Source organism: Enhydra lutris, unplaced genomic scaffold, assembly GCF_002288905.1.
Source record: "Enhydra lutris kenyoni isolate GAN:26980312 unplaced genomic scaffold, ASM228890v2 scaffoldscaffold9, whole genome shotgun sequence".
Taxonomy (NCBI): domain Eukaryota; kingdom Metazoa; phylum Chordata; class Mammalia; order Carnivora; family Mustelidae; genus Enhydra; species Enhydra lutris.
In genome coordinates, this window is record NW_019154093.1 from 42,115,799 (window position 1) to 42,130,266 (window position 14,468).

At 39.2% G+C, this 14,468-nt stretch overlaps 1 protein-coding gene across 1 annotated transcript in view; it reads right to left on the minus strand.

Annotated features, from left to right (window-relative positions):
• Positions 1-13,976, minus strand: part of LOC111142900 (glutamate rich 3) — a 77,579-nt gene extending 63,603 nt beyond the window's left edge. Inside the window, 4 exon segments of the mRNA XM_022496285.1 lie at positions 3,190-3,315; positions 5,762-5,855; positions 12,247-12,307; positions 13,907-13,976. Coding sequence (XP_022351993.1) covers positions 3,190-3,315; positions 5,762-5,855; positions 12,247-12,307; positions 13,907-13,976 — 351 coding nt within the window.
• Between the last annotated feature and the right edge of the window lie 492 nt (positions 13,977-14,468).

The following is a 14,468-nucleotide window of genomic DNA, read 5'->3' on the forward strand; positions in this document are numbered from 1 at the left end:
AACGGGATAGAATATAATCATTAAAATAAGATTCATAAAGATTTTGTAAAGAAAAAATGGAAAATACATGTCATGAGGGAAAAATGTAAAATATGGAATTGCACAGAAATACAACTTAATTGATCAAGTTCAAACTGTGTGGCTGCCCCCTGCCAGGAAGGGGCATCCTGTGGGCGTCATCTCTTCTTGAACAACGCTAATTGCTAAGCGGTCTCATTGCATGAGTGCAGAAACGGAGGCAGAGGACCAGAAACTTGCTCCCAGGTCACACATACGGTCAGTGGTGAAACTGTCATCTGGTGCTCAGTCTGCTGGACGCTAACTTCCTGTTTCTTTGCTCTTATTTATTTACTTTTCATAAGACTCTGGCCCCACATTTTTAGCATATTTTTATTAATGCATAACTGTGAACAGAGACTAAAAGGAAATGTATGTCAACAGCAGTTCTCTCTGAGAGGAAGGATTCTCTGAAGTTATTTTCCTTGTGTCCGTTCTTGAATTTTCCTAATTTTCTGCAATATATTAATTATAAAATTTAAAAATAAACCTCATGTAAAAGTAAGCTGCTTACAATACTATTTGAAATCATTCAGACACATTTGAGGGCGTTTGAAAAGCGTTTTTTCCTGTGTCCTTGATCCCCTCGTGCAGCCGTGGGACCCTGCAGGCTCGATCTTTCCCTAGCGAGTATCATCAGCCCTCTTCAGATACTTCCCTTTCCTCTCTCCCTCACCCTTCTTCTCTCACCCTCGGATCACCACACCTCATTACACTCACTACCAGCCATTTTCCATTGTCCATTTATGCCCAAATCTGCAGCCATCTCTCTCAACCTCACCCGTCTTCACCAAGGCCACCAACGTCTTTGTTTCTCGGTCACACCAAATTCCTTCTTTTCCCCAGCACTTCTGGGTTTCACCCTTCCCGCAGCTTGTGAGAGCCTGCCGGCTCTCTGTGGGGTCTGGTTTTCCACCAGGCGAGAGCTCCCTCCTAGCCCTGCTGCAGTCCCTGAGCTCCCAGCCTCCCCTCCACCCGCGCGGCAGTCCCTGAGCTCCATCAAGCGCGCGCGCCACCTGCCGCGCTAGCGCCCCCCAGCGGTGCTCTGGCTCCTTCTCCCCAGCCCTCCCCGTTCAGTCAGTGTCAATCTTTCTTCCGGTTCACATCTCCTCTCATCTGGGAGAGCTGCCCCTCCCCAGCGTCTCCACGACTGCTGTTAGCCCTCACCCTTCGGCAACAGCTTCCTAATTGACCTCCCACCTCCAATCTTTTCCAGCTCATTAATCCATCTCCCACATTTTTAGCAACATCATCTTTCTAACACGGCTCTGCTCATTTACTTCACGCCCCTGCTGAAAAAACATCTCATCGCCTCATCACCTACACTCCAAACCTCGCTGGGGACTCAAGGCCCTCCAGAAACCGGCCCTGGCCTACTGAAGAGTGTCACTTCCTGCTGCTCTTTCAACCAGCCCACTGTGTGGTCTGGCCTCAGTGAGCTTTCTTGCCCAGCCACGGTGTCCTCTCTTCTCTTACCTCAGGTCTGCGGTCCTCAGTCTCTCCAATGCCTTTCTCAGGCTTTCCTGTGGTGCCTCATTTAGCCTTCCAGGTCCAGTTCAAATAGCAGGACCTCTGTTCAGCCTCCTCTGACTCTCACAGAGGCAAGTCATTATCCCCATCTTCCTGGAGCCCGGTTGGTTTTTCCTCTCTCCTAACATGTGATCACTTTCCACAATAGTTTTTAATTTTGTTTTTTGCTTTTTTTTGGCTTTGGATTTTTTTTGTTTTTACATCTCACGGCTACATCACATAACTTCATACTGGCACATGGTAAGCCTACAGTTAATGACTGACGTTTCTTGTATGCATGAATACATGAATATTAATATATAACAGCATTAGTAAACAGCATCGTCATAAACTAAATGTGAGACACATATGACAATTTAGAGACACATATTCCATTTGTTAATTATATTAATATATTATATATCACAATTATATATTACATTTTATAAAATTATATATTACATATTAACACTTATCTAAGGTATCTATTCCAAACTTTAAGAATGTATGAAGACTGAAATAATAACATATTTAACAGTTATGATGTGTCAATTACATGAAAATTTGGAAAACTAAACCTCAAAGATCAAAGCTAATACCGAACTTGGTATCTATTGGTTAAATTTGAAACTAGGTATAGATTAATTTACTGTACTATTCTTTTAACACTAGTTGCAGAATTCCAACTAATACTCTTATAAGCAAGTGAATTTGGGGACCATAAACAATGATCCCACATAATTCATGCACATGATATAAAACTTAAAATGAATTCCTAAATTAACAGATCATATCTTATCTGAATGCAACACTTGCTCAATATAATGGTAGCATAATAATAAATATTTTAAGTGGCACTACACTTAGTATTGGTTTACTGGTGATTCTACAGTTGTTCATAAATGTTTACTGCACTCACAGGTCAAGGCTTTCACCAGCCAAGTTTTCTGATTTACTGCTGCATGGCCAAGCCAAGAAGTGCCATGCTTTTTCATGGAGATTAAAATGGTGTTGATGCTTGAAACTATAAGTTCCATGGAGCAAAGCTAAAATAATTTATCAAGTTAGCTAGATATCCTACTAAAAATGCCATGTCAGACTTGAAAAAAAAGTTGTTGATGCTTAGTTTATGAATCTACGCTGACCAATGTGGCCTAAAGTAGGAGGGACAGCAGATGTTTCAATGCTTCTTCCCTGAAATTTAGCATACGGCTCAGCTTCAGAACCTTAAAAGAATAACAAATCTGAAATAATTCATGGCAGTGGAATTACTGATATTTAAACAGATGTCACTTTTTTTTTTTTTTAGCAAATGGAAATTGAGGTACAGATGGTGAGGGCCGGTATGTTTTTGAGTAGCCATTATGGATTAAAAATCTACATTTGTTAAATTAAATACCACAAAATATATACTGATGTCCATATTTTTTCCTAACTGAAACGGAGAAAAGCTTAGTCTCTTGGCACCTTGCTACCTAGAGAGTAGAAGAGTATTTCTCAGGGAACCTTGTTCCATTCCTTTTCCATGAAATACAGGAGGAATTCCTCGGCTTCTGGGTACAGGAGTGTTATTAATTGTCATATTAGAAAGTATCTATTATAAAGAAAATGTAATTACTTTACCTCCATATCAAGAACTTTATGGAAAATAGCCTGAGCTAGGCACTCCCGGATATATTTTTGGTGATCCTTCTTCATGATATTTAGTTTGTATTCTTTTTCAGAAAGTATCCTTCCACTTCTTGTGATCTGACATGAATAAATAAAACAGACATGGAAATACAAAGCAGAAAATGTACTGTTCGTTACCAAAAAGGGAGCGAGAGAGCGACAGAGAGAGTGGCAGTGTCTTCTAAGCATAAGAGAGTATACCACTATAGTTGATAAATGTTCGCTTTTAATGAATATTTCATAAAGAAAAAAATCAGTCTCATATACCCATCATTGAGAAAACACACACAGGTGGTGCACTTGACGTTTAAAACAAGGTTTTCATTAGAGTTACAATGTCTTCTTGATGGAACCCAGGTGTTCCTTTCATTTCTTTTTTTTTTTTTTAACACATTTGGGAAGAGGAGGTGTGGTGCCACCTTGAAACAATGAATAGGAGCAGTGATCACAGGACTGATGATCTTACAGGAAATGACTCTGAAGGACAAAACATGTAAGCTACAGAGGTGCTCATCAGTTTGTTTTAAAAATAATTAGTTTCATTATTTTCACACTGCTTTTTCTCCTTCCACTCTCCAACCCAGAATGTAATTTAATTTGTCATGATTCAGATTTTTTTCAGATTATGCAGGGCTGCAGATATAAAATATTCCAGACTGATTTCAACTGGCATCTTTGAAAATGACAGAAGTCGTAGTTTCTGCTTTTTATTTACTTGTTTTTCTTTTCTCTTACTCCTTCCTAAGGGCCTATTTGGTATTATGTTTCTGTATCTTCTGTAAACAGAAGGTGCTATCCTTTCTGGATTGTTCATCTTCTCCCTTTCCACTTAATTATGCTCTGCTCCTTCAGGTCTAATCCAAGGCCACATACTTCTTAATTTTGATAACTAGCTTTATAACACTGTTGGTTCAATGTATTGGAGCTCAGGGACCAAGGAGAGTTGTGTTACAAGTGACTGGATACTGATGATCTTTTTTTATATAGCTACTTTTTCCCCCCAGTGGAAGAAAGGGGTATGGTTCTAAAAAGTGTTTCCAATCACAAATAACTCAGTTAGTCTTTGAATTGTGTTGTCTGTCCATGGGATATCATGCTATTTGTTTCCAACAGAGAAAAAATGTTGAGAACATGCTGTACTGTGGCCCCCCATTTAACAGGTGTCCTCGTCCTCTCCTCTCTGAGAGATCTGATTTCCCCAACTAGATTGGAAGGCGTTACAACGGCAGAAGTTCTTAAACTTAAGCCTGCATCAGAATCAGAAAACAAGTTGAAAAACAGATTGGTGGGCCTTGGCCCACAGCTTCTGACTCAATAGATCTGGGGTGGGGCTCTAAAATTTGCATTTTCTAACAGGTTCCCAAATGATGCTGAACACTGCTGAGTCAGGAACTGTATCTGAACCACCGTACTAGAGAAATCTTCCTTATGTGAGTTGTCATGCGCATAACCAATGTTCAAAAAATGCTCGTTAATGTGTTGATGAGTACATACCAAGTCCTTCCCATTTATACATAAAGCTCACAGATTGTTATCCAAAGAAGTAATGTTAATAGTGACCACAATAGTTGCTTATGACACATCTCTTATTGCCACAGCAATCCTGAGGGCTGGGTAGCATTGTCTTCATTTAACAACTGAGGAAGCTGGAGTGAAGAAAGTGAGCTGCATGAATTGTTCCAGAGTCTCTGACTTGTAAATGACAGAGCCAGGTTTCAGCCAGGTCTGTCTGATAACAAAGCCCCAGAGACAAAAAGCAAGCTCTCTGGAGACCTACCCAGCCAGAGTGCCAAGCACATAACAACAATTAGAAACACAATGCGTATCCTTTCAACACCATGGCAACAAGGGTTAAGGAAATTCACTGTGTTTTAAGAAGGTAAACAGCTAAAATCCTTACTCACACTTTCTATAACCACACCCACTTCTTTCAATGGACAACTATAGTATTTTTTAAAGGTTTTCACATTAAGAACATTTAGAGAAATGGAAATTTTGTGGAAATGATAGTTTTGGAGCTAAGGAAGGACACGAAAGTTACCAATAAACCATCCAGGAAAGGAAACAGGTTTTTAAAATTCAAGGGGAAATTTTGAACTGTTCATGTCTTCCACACGATATTCTGTGATTATTAAAAATAACATTTTTTTTTTTCCCTGAAGACAGTAAAGTATTCTCTATGCTTAATCCCTAATAGTTCCTGGCTCATACGATGTGTTCAATAAATATGTGTTGAATAAATGAATGAATAAACAAACAAGTAAAATATGCTATTGGAAGCTCCTAGGGTTTTTCCTCAATAATTTATAAGTAGCCTTAGCGGTCATTGTGACCACTCTTCCTATCTTTTGAAACACAGCTTCAAAAAGATAAATCAGAGCTCTGGAAAGAAGTAATTTTTCTAAAATGAAGGAGTGAGGGGAATGTTGTCCCTAATTAGCTCAAAGAAGAAACCAGAAAAGGGAGAGAGAACTACTGGATTTAATGAAACAAGAGGGCAGGTAGGAAGTAAGCCAAATCTTACCAGGCCTGATCTTAAGAGATGCTGCCTTATCCTTGTGTTGTTGAAATATCCAGTCAGGTGTTTATCGGTAAGACTATTATATGCTGCCAGCAATCTGGAAGAGAAAAATGAAACCATTAAGGTTTTTGAAGTGTTGCCTGATAGCCAAGAGATTCTTGACTTTCTCATCCCCAAACTGTGCATAATCATTCACTCCTCCAGACAGCTAGTCATTCATGTATGTGTTCAATAAACAGGTATTGAGGACTTACAGTTTTCCAGGTTTTATGATAAGAACTGAGAGACAGTCCTGACATTGTTTATTTTACAGACAAGTATGGAAATCAGACATGAACAATTATATTGGGTGTGAAAAATCGAACAATAGAAATATGCAAAACTCATGGGGACACAGAAAAGGAGACTACCAACTCCAGTTGTCAGGAAAGTCTTCTCAGAGGAAGCCTGATGGGAAATCTGGAGTTCTTTCCAAGGACTCTTCAGCCCCTACCCTAAATTCCAGCAGCAAACTTAAATGTACTTCCTCAACATATTCTTCCATATCTTCAGGACACAATGCCGACATTACTGCCAAGGCCTCTCTCTCTCTCTGACCTGTTAGCTAGTGGATAGGATCAGAGATTCACAATCATGTCTTCTCCCAACAAATATTCCCCAGTGCAAACTGGATGTTCTGTGTTACCTTCCACCCCTCCCTCCCTAAAACCTTGAGGTACGCTACATATCACATAAGATTGGAAGGGCAGGATCTTGTGTTATTCTTAGTATCTCTTTGGAAGTATTTATTGTGTACCCAAATAATGATGTGTTCAATAGGGGAAAACACAATTTTGTTTGGGCCTCGTTCCTACTGGTATAAACTCCTAAGTTTAAGTTCAGCAGCCTGGAAGTCTTAACTTCCATATCTATATCTACAGCTATGTCTATATATCTCACACAATTTCAAGAACTCCACATCCAGAACTCCCTCCCCTCCCCCCCCAAAATTCATAGATTACTTTCGATTTTTAGGATCTTTTATTTTAAGAGTTAAAGGAAAACAAATTTGTTCCTTGATTACATCTTATATCTTGGAAGGTGGTCACTCTGAGTCTACAATCAAAGTTTGATGCTATTTTTTTTAAAGATTTTATTTATTTACTGACAGAGAGAGAGAGAGGGAACACAAGCACAGGGAGTGAGAGAGGGAGAAGCAGGCTTCCCACTGAGCAGAGCCTGATGTGGGGCTTGCTCCCAGGACGCTGGGAGCGTGACCTGAGCGGAAGGCCGACACTTAACCAACTGAGCCACCCAGGCTCCCCTAAAGTTATTTTTTCTAAGTTTTAACTTACCCTCCACTGATTATCATTACCTTACAAAAGCATACGTACCTACATTTACATGTGTGTATCCAGGTAGGCACGTGTGTTCATCCATATACATAAATGTGAGTGTAGGTACATACATGTATATATAGAGAGAGAGATGAAGACAGAGAGAGACAGGTAGAGAGAAAGAGGCAAAGAGGGAGAATTCACAAGCCTAAACATATCCCTAAAATAAGGCTGTCTTTAAAAAAATGTATACCCTATTACCTGCAGCAAAGATTCACAGTCTGTACATGTGACGAGCATTTAATCCTTAACTTATTTGGAGGCCACAGCAGGGACGCATATGATACAGTCAAGTAAATGTCATTAGTGACAATTTTATTTAGCTGCCTTAATTACATAGAGATGGTATTGGTGACCTTTTCCTGCCTCTTTTCTCCTTAACACCCATCTTAGGAAAGTTATATGCTGTCAAATGGTAAGGAAAGTTTAATTTTGTCCACAAAAGACACTGAAAGCAGTTACAAAGCCCAGAAGCCAAGATGCCACATGAGAAGCCATTATTTCACAGGGTTTATGTAAAAAGACAACCTGAGGGCTTCTGTAATGCACATACGAAACCAGCCCCAGATAATGCTTTGAAACCATCTTTTAAATGAACTGTCTTGGTGTCCTATAGTTCATCAAAGGTTTCCTGTCTCCAAAAGGTCAACACTGTATCCCTTACCCTTTCTGAATCTCAGAATATCTTTTCAGCAACTCTTATCAGAAAGGTGAGCAGGTGTCTCTCGGTCCTAACAATCATGATTCCACAGTTCACAGATTCTTAAGATAAATTATTAGACAGATATCATATATAGTCTTTTGTCTGTTTTTCAGGCTCTAGTTTAAAAAAAAATCAATAGTTTTGGAATAGCTGTGAGTGCTGAAACCCTGATTAAATGAAATAGGGTCAAAAAGTTAGGATAACATGAACTTTAACTTCCCTACTGGCTGAAAAGAATCCCCCTTTTTCAATTCAGAATTTGTAACTTTTTCAATATTTAGGTCCTAAGAATAATGCTTAGCCAGCTTTGGCAACACCTCATCCTAATTCTGCCCCTTCAGGCTCATACTAAATGAGTATGTGTCCATGACATTCCTCCAGTCTTACCGAAAGGTCCAGTGGAGTTGAAACCTTTGAACACATCAGCTTTCTCACCTTTCAAGATTGAAAGTCCCTGGTTGGGATGCTATTTGTAAAACAACTCTTTCCATGACTATCATATATCTGGCCTTGGCAGAAAATTTGAAAAATAACTAGAGGGGTCCATCCGGGGTCACTGATTTCTTTTTCAGCAGTGCCTAATTTTTTTTTTAAACTGAAACTTTAGAGTAACAAACTGTTTGATAACAAGAAATTGTACTAAAGTGAATTATATACAGAGTTAGAAAAACAGTTGTTAAGGACTGAATGTTTGCTTCCCCCTAAAATTCGTATGTTAAAATCCTAAACCCCCGTGTGATGGTATTAGGAGGTGGTGGGCTTCCAAAGTAATAGGATCAGAGCATGGAGCCCTCATGAATGAGATTGGTGCCCTTATAAAAAAGACCCCAGAGAGTGCCCTTGACCCTTTCACCATATGAGGAGACAGCAAGAAAACAACCCGGTTTGAACCAGGAAGCAGCTCTCACAAGACACTGAATCTGTGGGCACATAGATCTTGGACGTCCCAGCCTCTAGAACTGTGAGAAATAAATTTCTGTTGTTTAAGCCACTCAGTCTGTGGTAGTCTGTCCCAGGAGACTGATGGGACTACATTAGCAGTCAAAGCAAACATTTCTATTGTATCCATGCAAATGTCACCCTTGTTCAGACCATGAAGCCTCCACAGGGAGATGGTAGTAATCCTGTGTCTCAGCCACAACCATGGTCTGTCTAATCCTCTCGGCTCTGCTTCTCTTCCTGTGTGCTTGGTATGGGTTTGTGGCCTCCCTTTGCACTTGCTCAATTATAAGAGCTTTACTGACCTGGCCACAAATTTCGATTAGTAGAGCTTTTCTGATGTTTCTGCCTTTGTCCTCTCCAGTCACTGCCACTGTTCCCCCAACACACACACCCTTTTCTTTTCTCTCTTGCCCTCAGCAGAGCCCTGGGCCAGATGAGGTCACCTCACCCGAGGTGATTGTGTTGCACCTGCAGCACTCCACTCCCTTTGTAAGTCACTCTCTACATCTCTGGTCAAAGCTGGACTTCTGGTCGTGCTACCCTGTCCCATGATCCTCCCTGCTGTGGTCCATAAGATCAACAACTGCGCTGATCACAGCAATTACCAGGCCACTGTGACTATATCTTTCAAAGGCCATGCTGTTCACGCCAAGTCCCACAGCTAAATACCAAGACTGGCCTAACTCATTGGCTTCTTCATCTGATGGACAAGCCTACTTACCCATCCTCTCATCACTGGGTGGAGAACAACCCACTATCTGGCTCAATGCACCAGGGAAGACAGTCCCCCAGGAAACAGAGCAACCCTGTCACTATGACAGGTCCTGTTTCCTCCACTCTGATAAACACCCCACATTCCTGCAGTGTAGGGATTAGAGGAGCAGGCTGCTGAGTCACTGGGAGTGCTGCCTTCCCAGCTGCAGTCCTTCAACACTTAACCCTGGAACCCCTGCCTCCCACTGTGTAGAATATATAAGTGGAGCTCTGAAGTAATAAAGTCAGTGGTTCCTATCAAACCCTCCATCTGCCCCCAAAGAGAATCTATCCCATAAAAACCCCATCTGAAAAGACAAGCACTATAATATTATTAATCACAAGCATTTATTGAGCACTGACTATTTTCAGGGCATTCCATAAGATACCAGTGATTCAGAGATGGCACAGACACTGCACCCACAGAGTTCCCAATCTAGTATACAAGGGGGAAGTATACATATACATACAGTGTGTGTGTGTGTGTGTGTGTGAGCACGTTATTTCCTCCTGTGTCATAGGTCAATTCATTCACAAATGGATAATGCATATTTAAGTGTCTCCATGTCAGATTCTGTGCCCTAAGTTGGGCAAGAAGTATAATATTCCCATCCCATTAGCAGATTACAAAGTCCTTCCACATACACAGTCTCACGTGATTTCTTTTAGGCCCGTGGAATGAAAGCTAGTACAGCTCTCCCATCTTCCTGAAATGGAAAATCTCTAAAACAAGATTATCATTTAATGTGAGCCAGTCATAGAAAAGCCTGACTAAGGTAACACTTCTTCACGTACCACAGTGATAGAAGAATTTCTTCTGGCCTCAGCGATCTGGAACCTAAGCCCTCTCCCAGCACTGCCTTTCCCCACACTGTCTACCTTTGAGGGGAGAGACAGACGTAGTGGTCAAGACTCCAGCTCCAGTTCAATCCTGGCTACACCATTACTGGTTCTGTAACTGGGAGCAAGTGACTTACTATACCTTGGTTGTTCTACCTTCCACAAGACACTAGAACATGAAAAAGATGCGGCCAAGTTCTTCGCCACTTTATAACTAGGATCACTTTTCCTCCAGTTTCCAATAGCATGTTTCTCATTTCCAACTCAGACCTCATTGGAATGGCCTTTACCATCCATATTTCTACTAACATTCTGTACACAATTATCTATGTGTTCTCTAAGATGAAGGAAGCTTCTTCTCCAGCTCCCTTTTATTTTTTGAACTCTCACCAGAATTACAGGAAAATTCCTTCACAAGAAAATACTTGCAAACAATATGTCTGATACAGAGTTAATATCCAAAATATATAAGGACCTCATACAACTCAAAAGTAAGCATAATAACTATAACAACAATCCAGTTAAAAATGAGGAGAAGACCTGAAAAGACATTTTTTCCAAAAAAAAAAGAAAAATACAAATGGCCAACAAATATGTGAAGTGATATTCAGTTTATCATCAAGGAAATGGATATCAAAACCATAATAGATAATCACTTCACATCTGTTAAGATGGCTATTCTCCAAAAGATAAGAGATTTTAAGTGTTGGTGAGAAGGGAGAGATGAGGGACCCTTTCTTTGCACATTATTGGTGGGAGTGTAAATTGGTACACTGTGGAAAATCGTATAGAGGTTTCTCAAAAAATTAAAAATAGAATTCCCATAAGATCCAACAATCCCATTTCTGGAAATACTTCCAAAAGAAATGAAATCATGATCTTGAAAAGATATCTGCACCCCCAAGTTCACTGCAGCATTATTCATAATAGCCAACTCATGGAAACAATCTAAGAGTCCATCAATGTATAAAAGGATAAGGAAAATATGGTGAACACACACACACACACACACACACACACACACACACTGGACTATTATTCCACATTAAAGAAAGGAAATCCTGCCATTTGCAATAACATGGATATATTTTAGGCATTATACTAAATTCGGTAAGTCAGAGAAAGAAAAATACTATGCAATCTCACTTGTATGTGGATGTTTTTTAAATGAACTAACAGAAATACTGAATGATGGTTGCCAGGGATTACACGTGAGAGGAATGAAGAGATATTGGTGAGAGGGTACAAATTTCCAGTTACAAAATGCATAAGTTCTGGGAATCTAATGTACACCATGGTGAATACAGTTAACGATGTATCATATACTTGGAAGTTGCTTAGAAATTATATATTTAAAAAAGTAATTATGCAAGATGATGAATGTGTTAAAGAAACTTACTGTGGTAAACATTTTGCAATATCAATATCTATCAAATCATCACATTGTACACCTTAGACTTATACAATATTATATGTCAATTATAGCTCAATAAAGCTGGAAAAAACCTTTTGTACCTCAAAACCTTTCCAGTCACTACTCCATTACCAATTCCAAACCTGCTTCCACAGTTTTAGGTATTTGTTATAGCAGCATTCCACTTCTTGGAACCATTTTCTGAGTCTATTCAGACTCTGTCACAAAATGAACTGGGTGACTTAATCAACAGATATTTACTTGCCAGTTCTGAGGGCTGGAAGTCTGAGGTCAATGCGCCAGCACGGTCAGGCTCCTGGTGAGGCCCTCTTCCTGTATGGTGAACAGCCATCTGGTCTTTGTATTCTCACGTGGCACGGAGCAGACAGAAAGGCAAGCTCTTTCTTGCCTCTTCTTACACGGGCACTAATCCCATCATGAGGGCTCCATCATGACCTACCTCCCAAAAGCCCTAGCTCCAAATACCATTGCACTGGGGATTATGGTTTCAGCATATGAATCTGAGGAGGACACAAGCATGTGGTCCAGAACAGAAAGCGTAATTGTCTTTTTTGTCTTTTGTGGATTAGGAAAACAAACCTTAGTTTAAGTCACTTGCTAAAGATCATATAACCTAAAACTTGTTCCTTATAACATTTGCCAAGTCACAATGGAACACCACTCACCAGGGCTTGCTAAGGTGGGGACCAGGATGTTAAGTATGATGACAGAAAAATAAGAATCATGAAATCGTCACAGAAAAATGTAATTCTATAAATTCCCTGGTACAGAAATAGAAAAATTTTAAATGAAAATACTTACAAATGAAATCAATACATAACTTCATTTGTAATTAGCCATATCATTAGCATAAAAACAATATTCTGAAATCTTTAAATTACCTTATTCTCTAATATATATTTCTGCAATCTGCTTTATGATACAAATTTCCCTAGCAAACTTGTTCAGAGAGAATATAAAGAATAATTTTGACACAACCAGTTTTATTTAAATCAAATTGTGATTTTTGCCTATCTGAATTAATGAAGCTTGTACTAGTTTATTACTGCTACTGTACCAAAGTACCACAACTTAGTAGCTTAACACAAATTTATTGCCTTATACTTCTGGAGGTCCAAAGTTCAAAATGGGTCTCACTAGACTAGAGTCAAGGTGTCTTCAGGACTACATTCCTTCTGGAGCCTCTAAAGAAGGATATTTTCCACATTCTAGAGGCTCCCCCCATTTTATTTTAGGGTCAGCTGATTAGCAACCTTAATTCCATGTGCAAACTTAATTTCCCTTTGCCATGTAAATTTCACATGTTCTGAAGACTAAGACAGGGATGGACTTCTTTGAGGGGCATTCGTTATTCTGCCTATCACAAGGCTTTTCCTATATGCCAGATGCCAGGCAGCAGAAACACTAGATGCTGAATGTTATGGCAATAATATATACACTGTCCAATGACCACGTCCAGTTATGCCAGTGATCCTCACTTTCAAAAGGGACACTTCCCAGATGGAGGAAGACAGTTCTTGGCACCATACCAGGATGTACAAAATAAATTGGAGCCTAAATTTTGATGTGCCAAATATGAGCACTAAGACAAAAGAACAGGAGGGACACTAAGGAGCCAATATATTCAAACAATAGATTTTTCTCATAAGGATAACAATAGAGATATAACTTCTTTAGGTGAATGTAATATGTGAAAAGACAGTTTAGCCCATAGGATGTAATTGCACTTGTGTCAAACATCAATTAATCAGCACTTAACATATTTCATGAAATTCAAATAATGATTATATGAAACACTAAGAAAGAAGAAAATTTTGCCAATTACATTATAGCATGCCATTGATGTAAGCACAAATGATTTTAGTAATGTTAAAATGTGAAAGAATCTTCTTAATATTGATGTAATAGGTCACTATGTATGCTTAATTACTGCACATATATAAATAAATCTGAGGAAGAGGAAAGAATATGGCAGGATCCCTACCATTAAAAGCCTCAAAATGAGGTTAGAGAGAAGGATTTTCCACATAAAGCAATTAGAAAGCATATGAAACTATATTTTAAAAGTAATAACTGTGGAATATTGGGCTGACTCATACTGGCTCTAATGAGATAACTGTTAAGATTTTCAGGAGTTTTGCAAGCCATTGTTAGCATGAAATTGGCCATCGTGGGAGTATTTACACCACAGAAATTAACAAACACTATAAATCTGGGCTTTTTTCTTTCTGAAAAGCCAGTTTACCAGCACCACTACTAATTTCAAAAATAAGTAGCAAGATATATCACAGGAGCTATTAAATAAAATGATTGATTACATGAGTCAACATACAGAAGTATGCTTTACACAGTTTTATCCAGAAATTCATCTTCTATATGCAATATTTGACCAGAGGGGCTCATATACTCCTTCAACCATTTCCTGTCCCCAAAAAAAAGAACATGAGGACTCTAGCAAACACATTGACATTTTCAGCAGCATTTCAATCAAGAAATTTTATGCAAGATATCTCTTTACATTGCCACAAATGGAAAGGTTCAACTCACCTACAAATTTGGAAAAACTGATTACATCATTTTATGCTCAACAAAATCAAATAAGACTTAGGTGAATGAGCATAGTTTTATTGCTAAAGACAAGAGCCTAATCTAGAGGTGCTT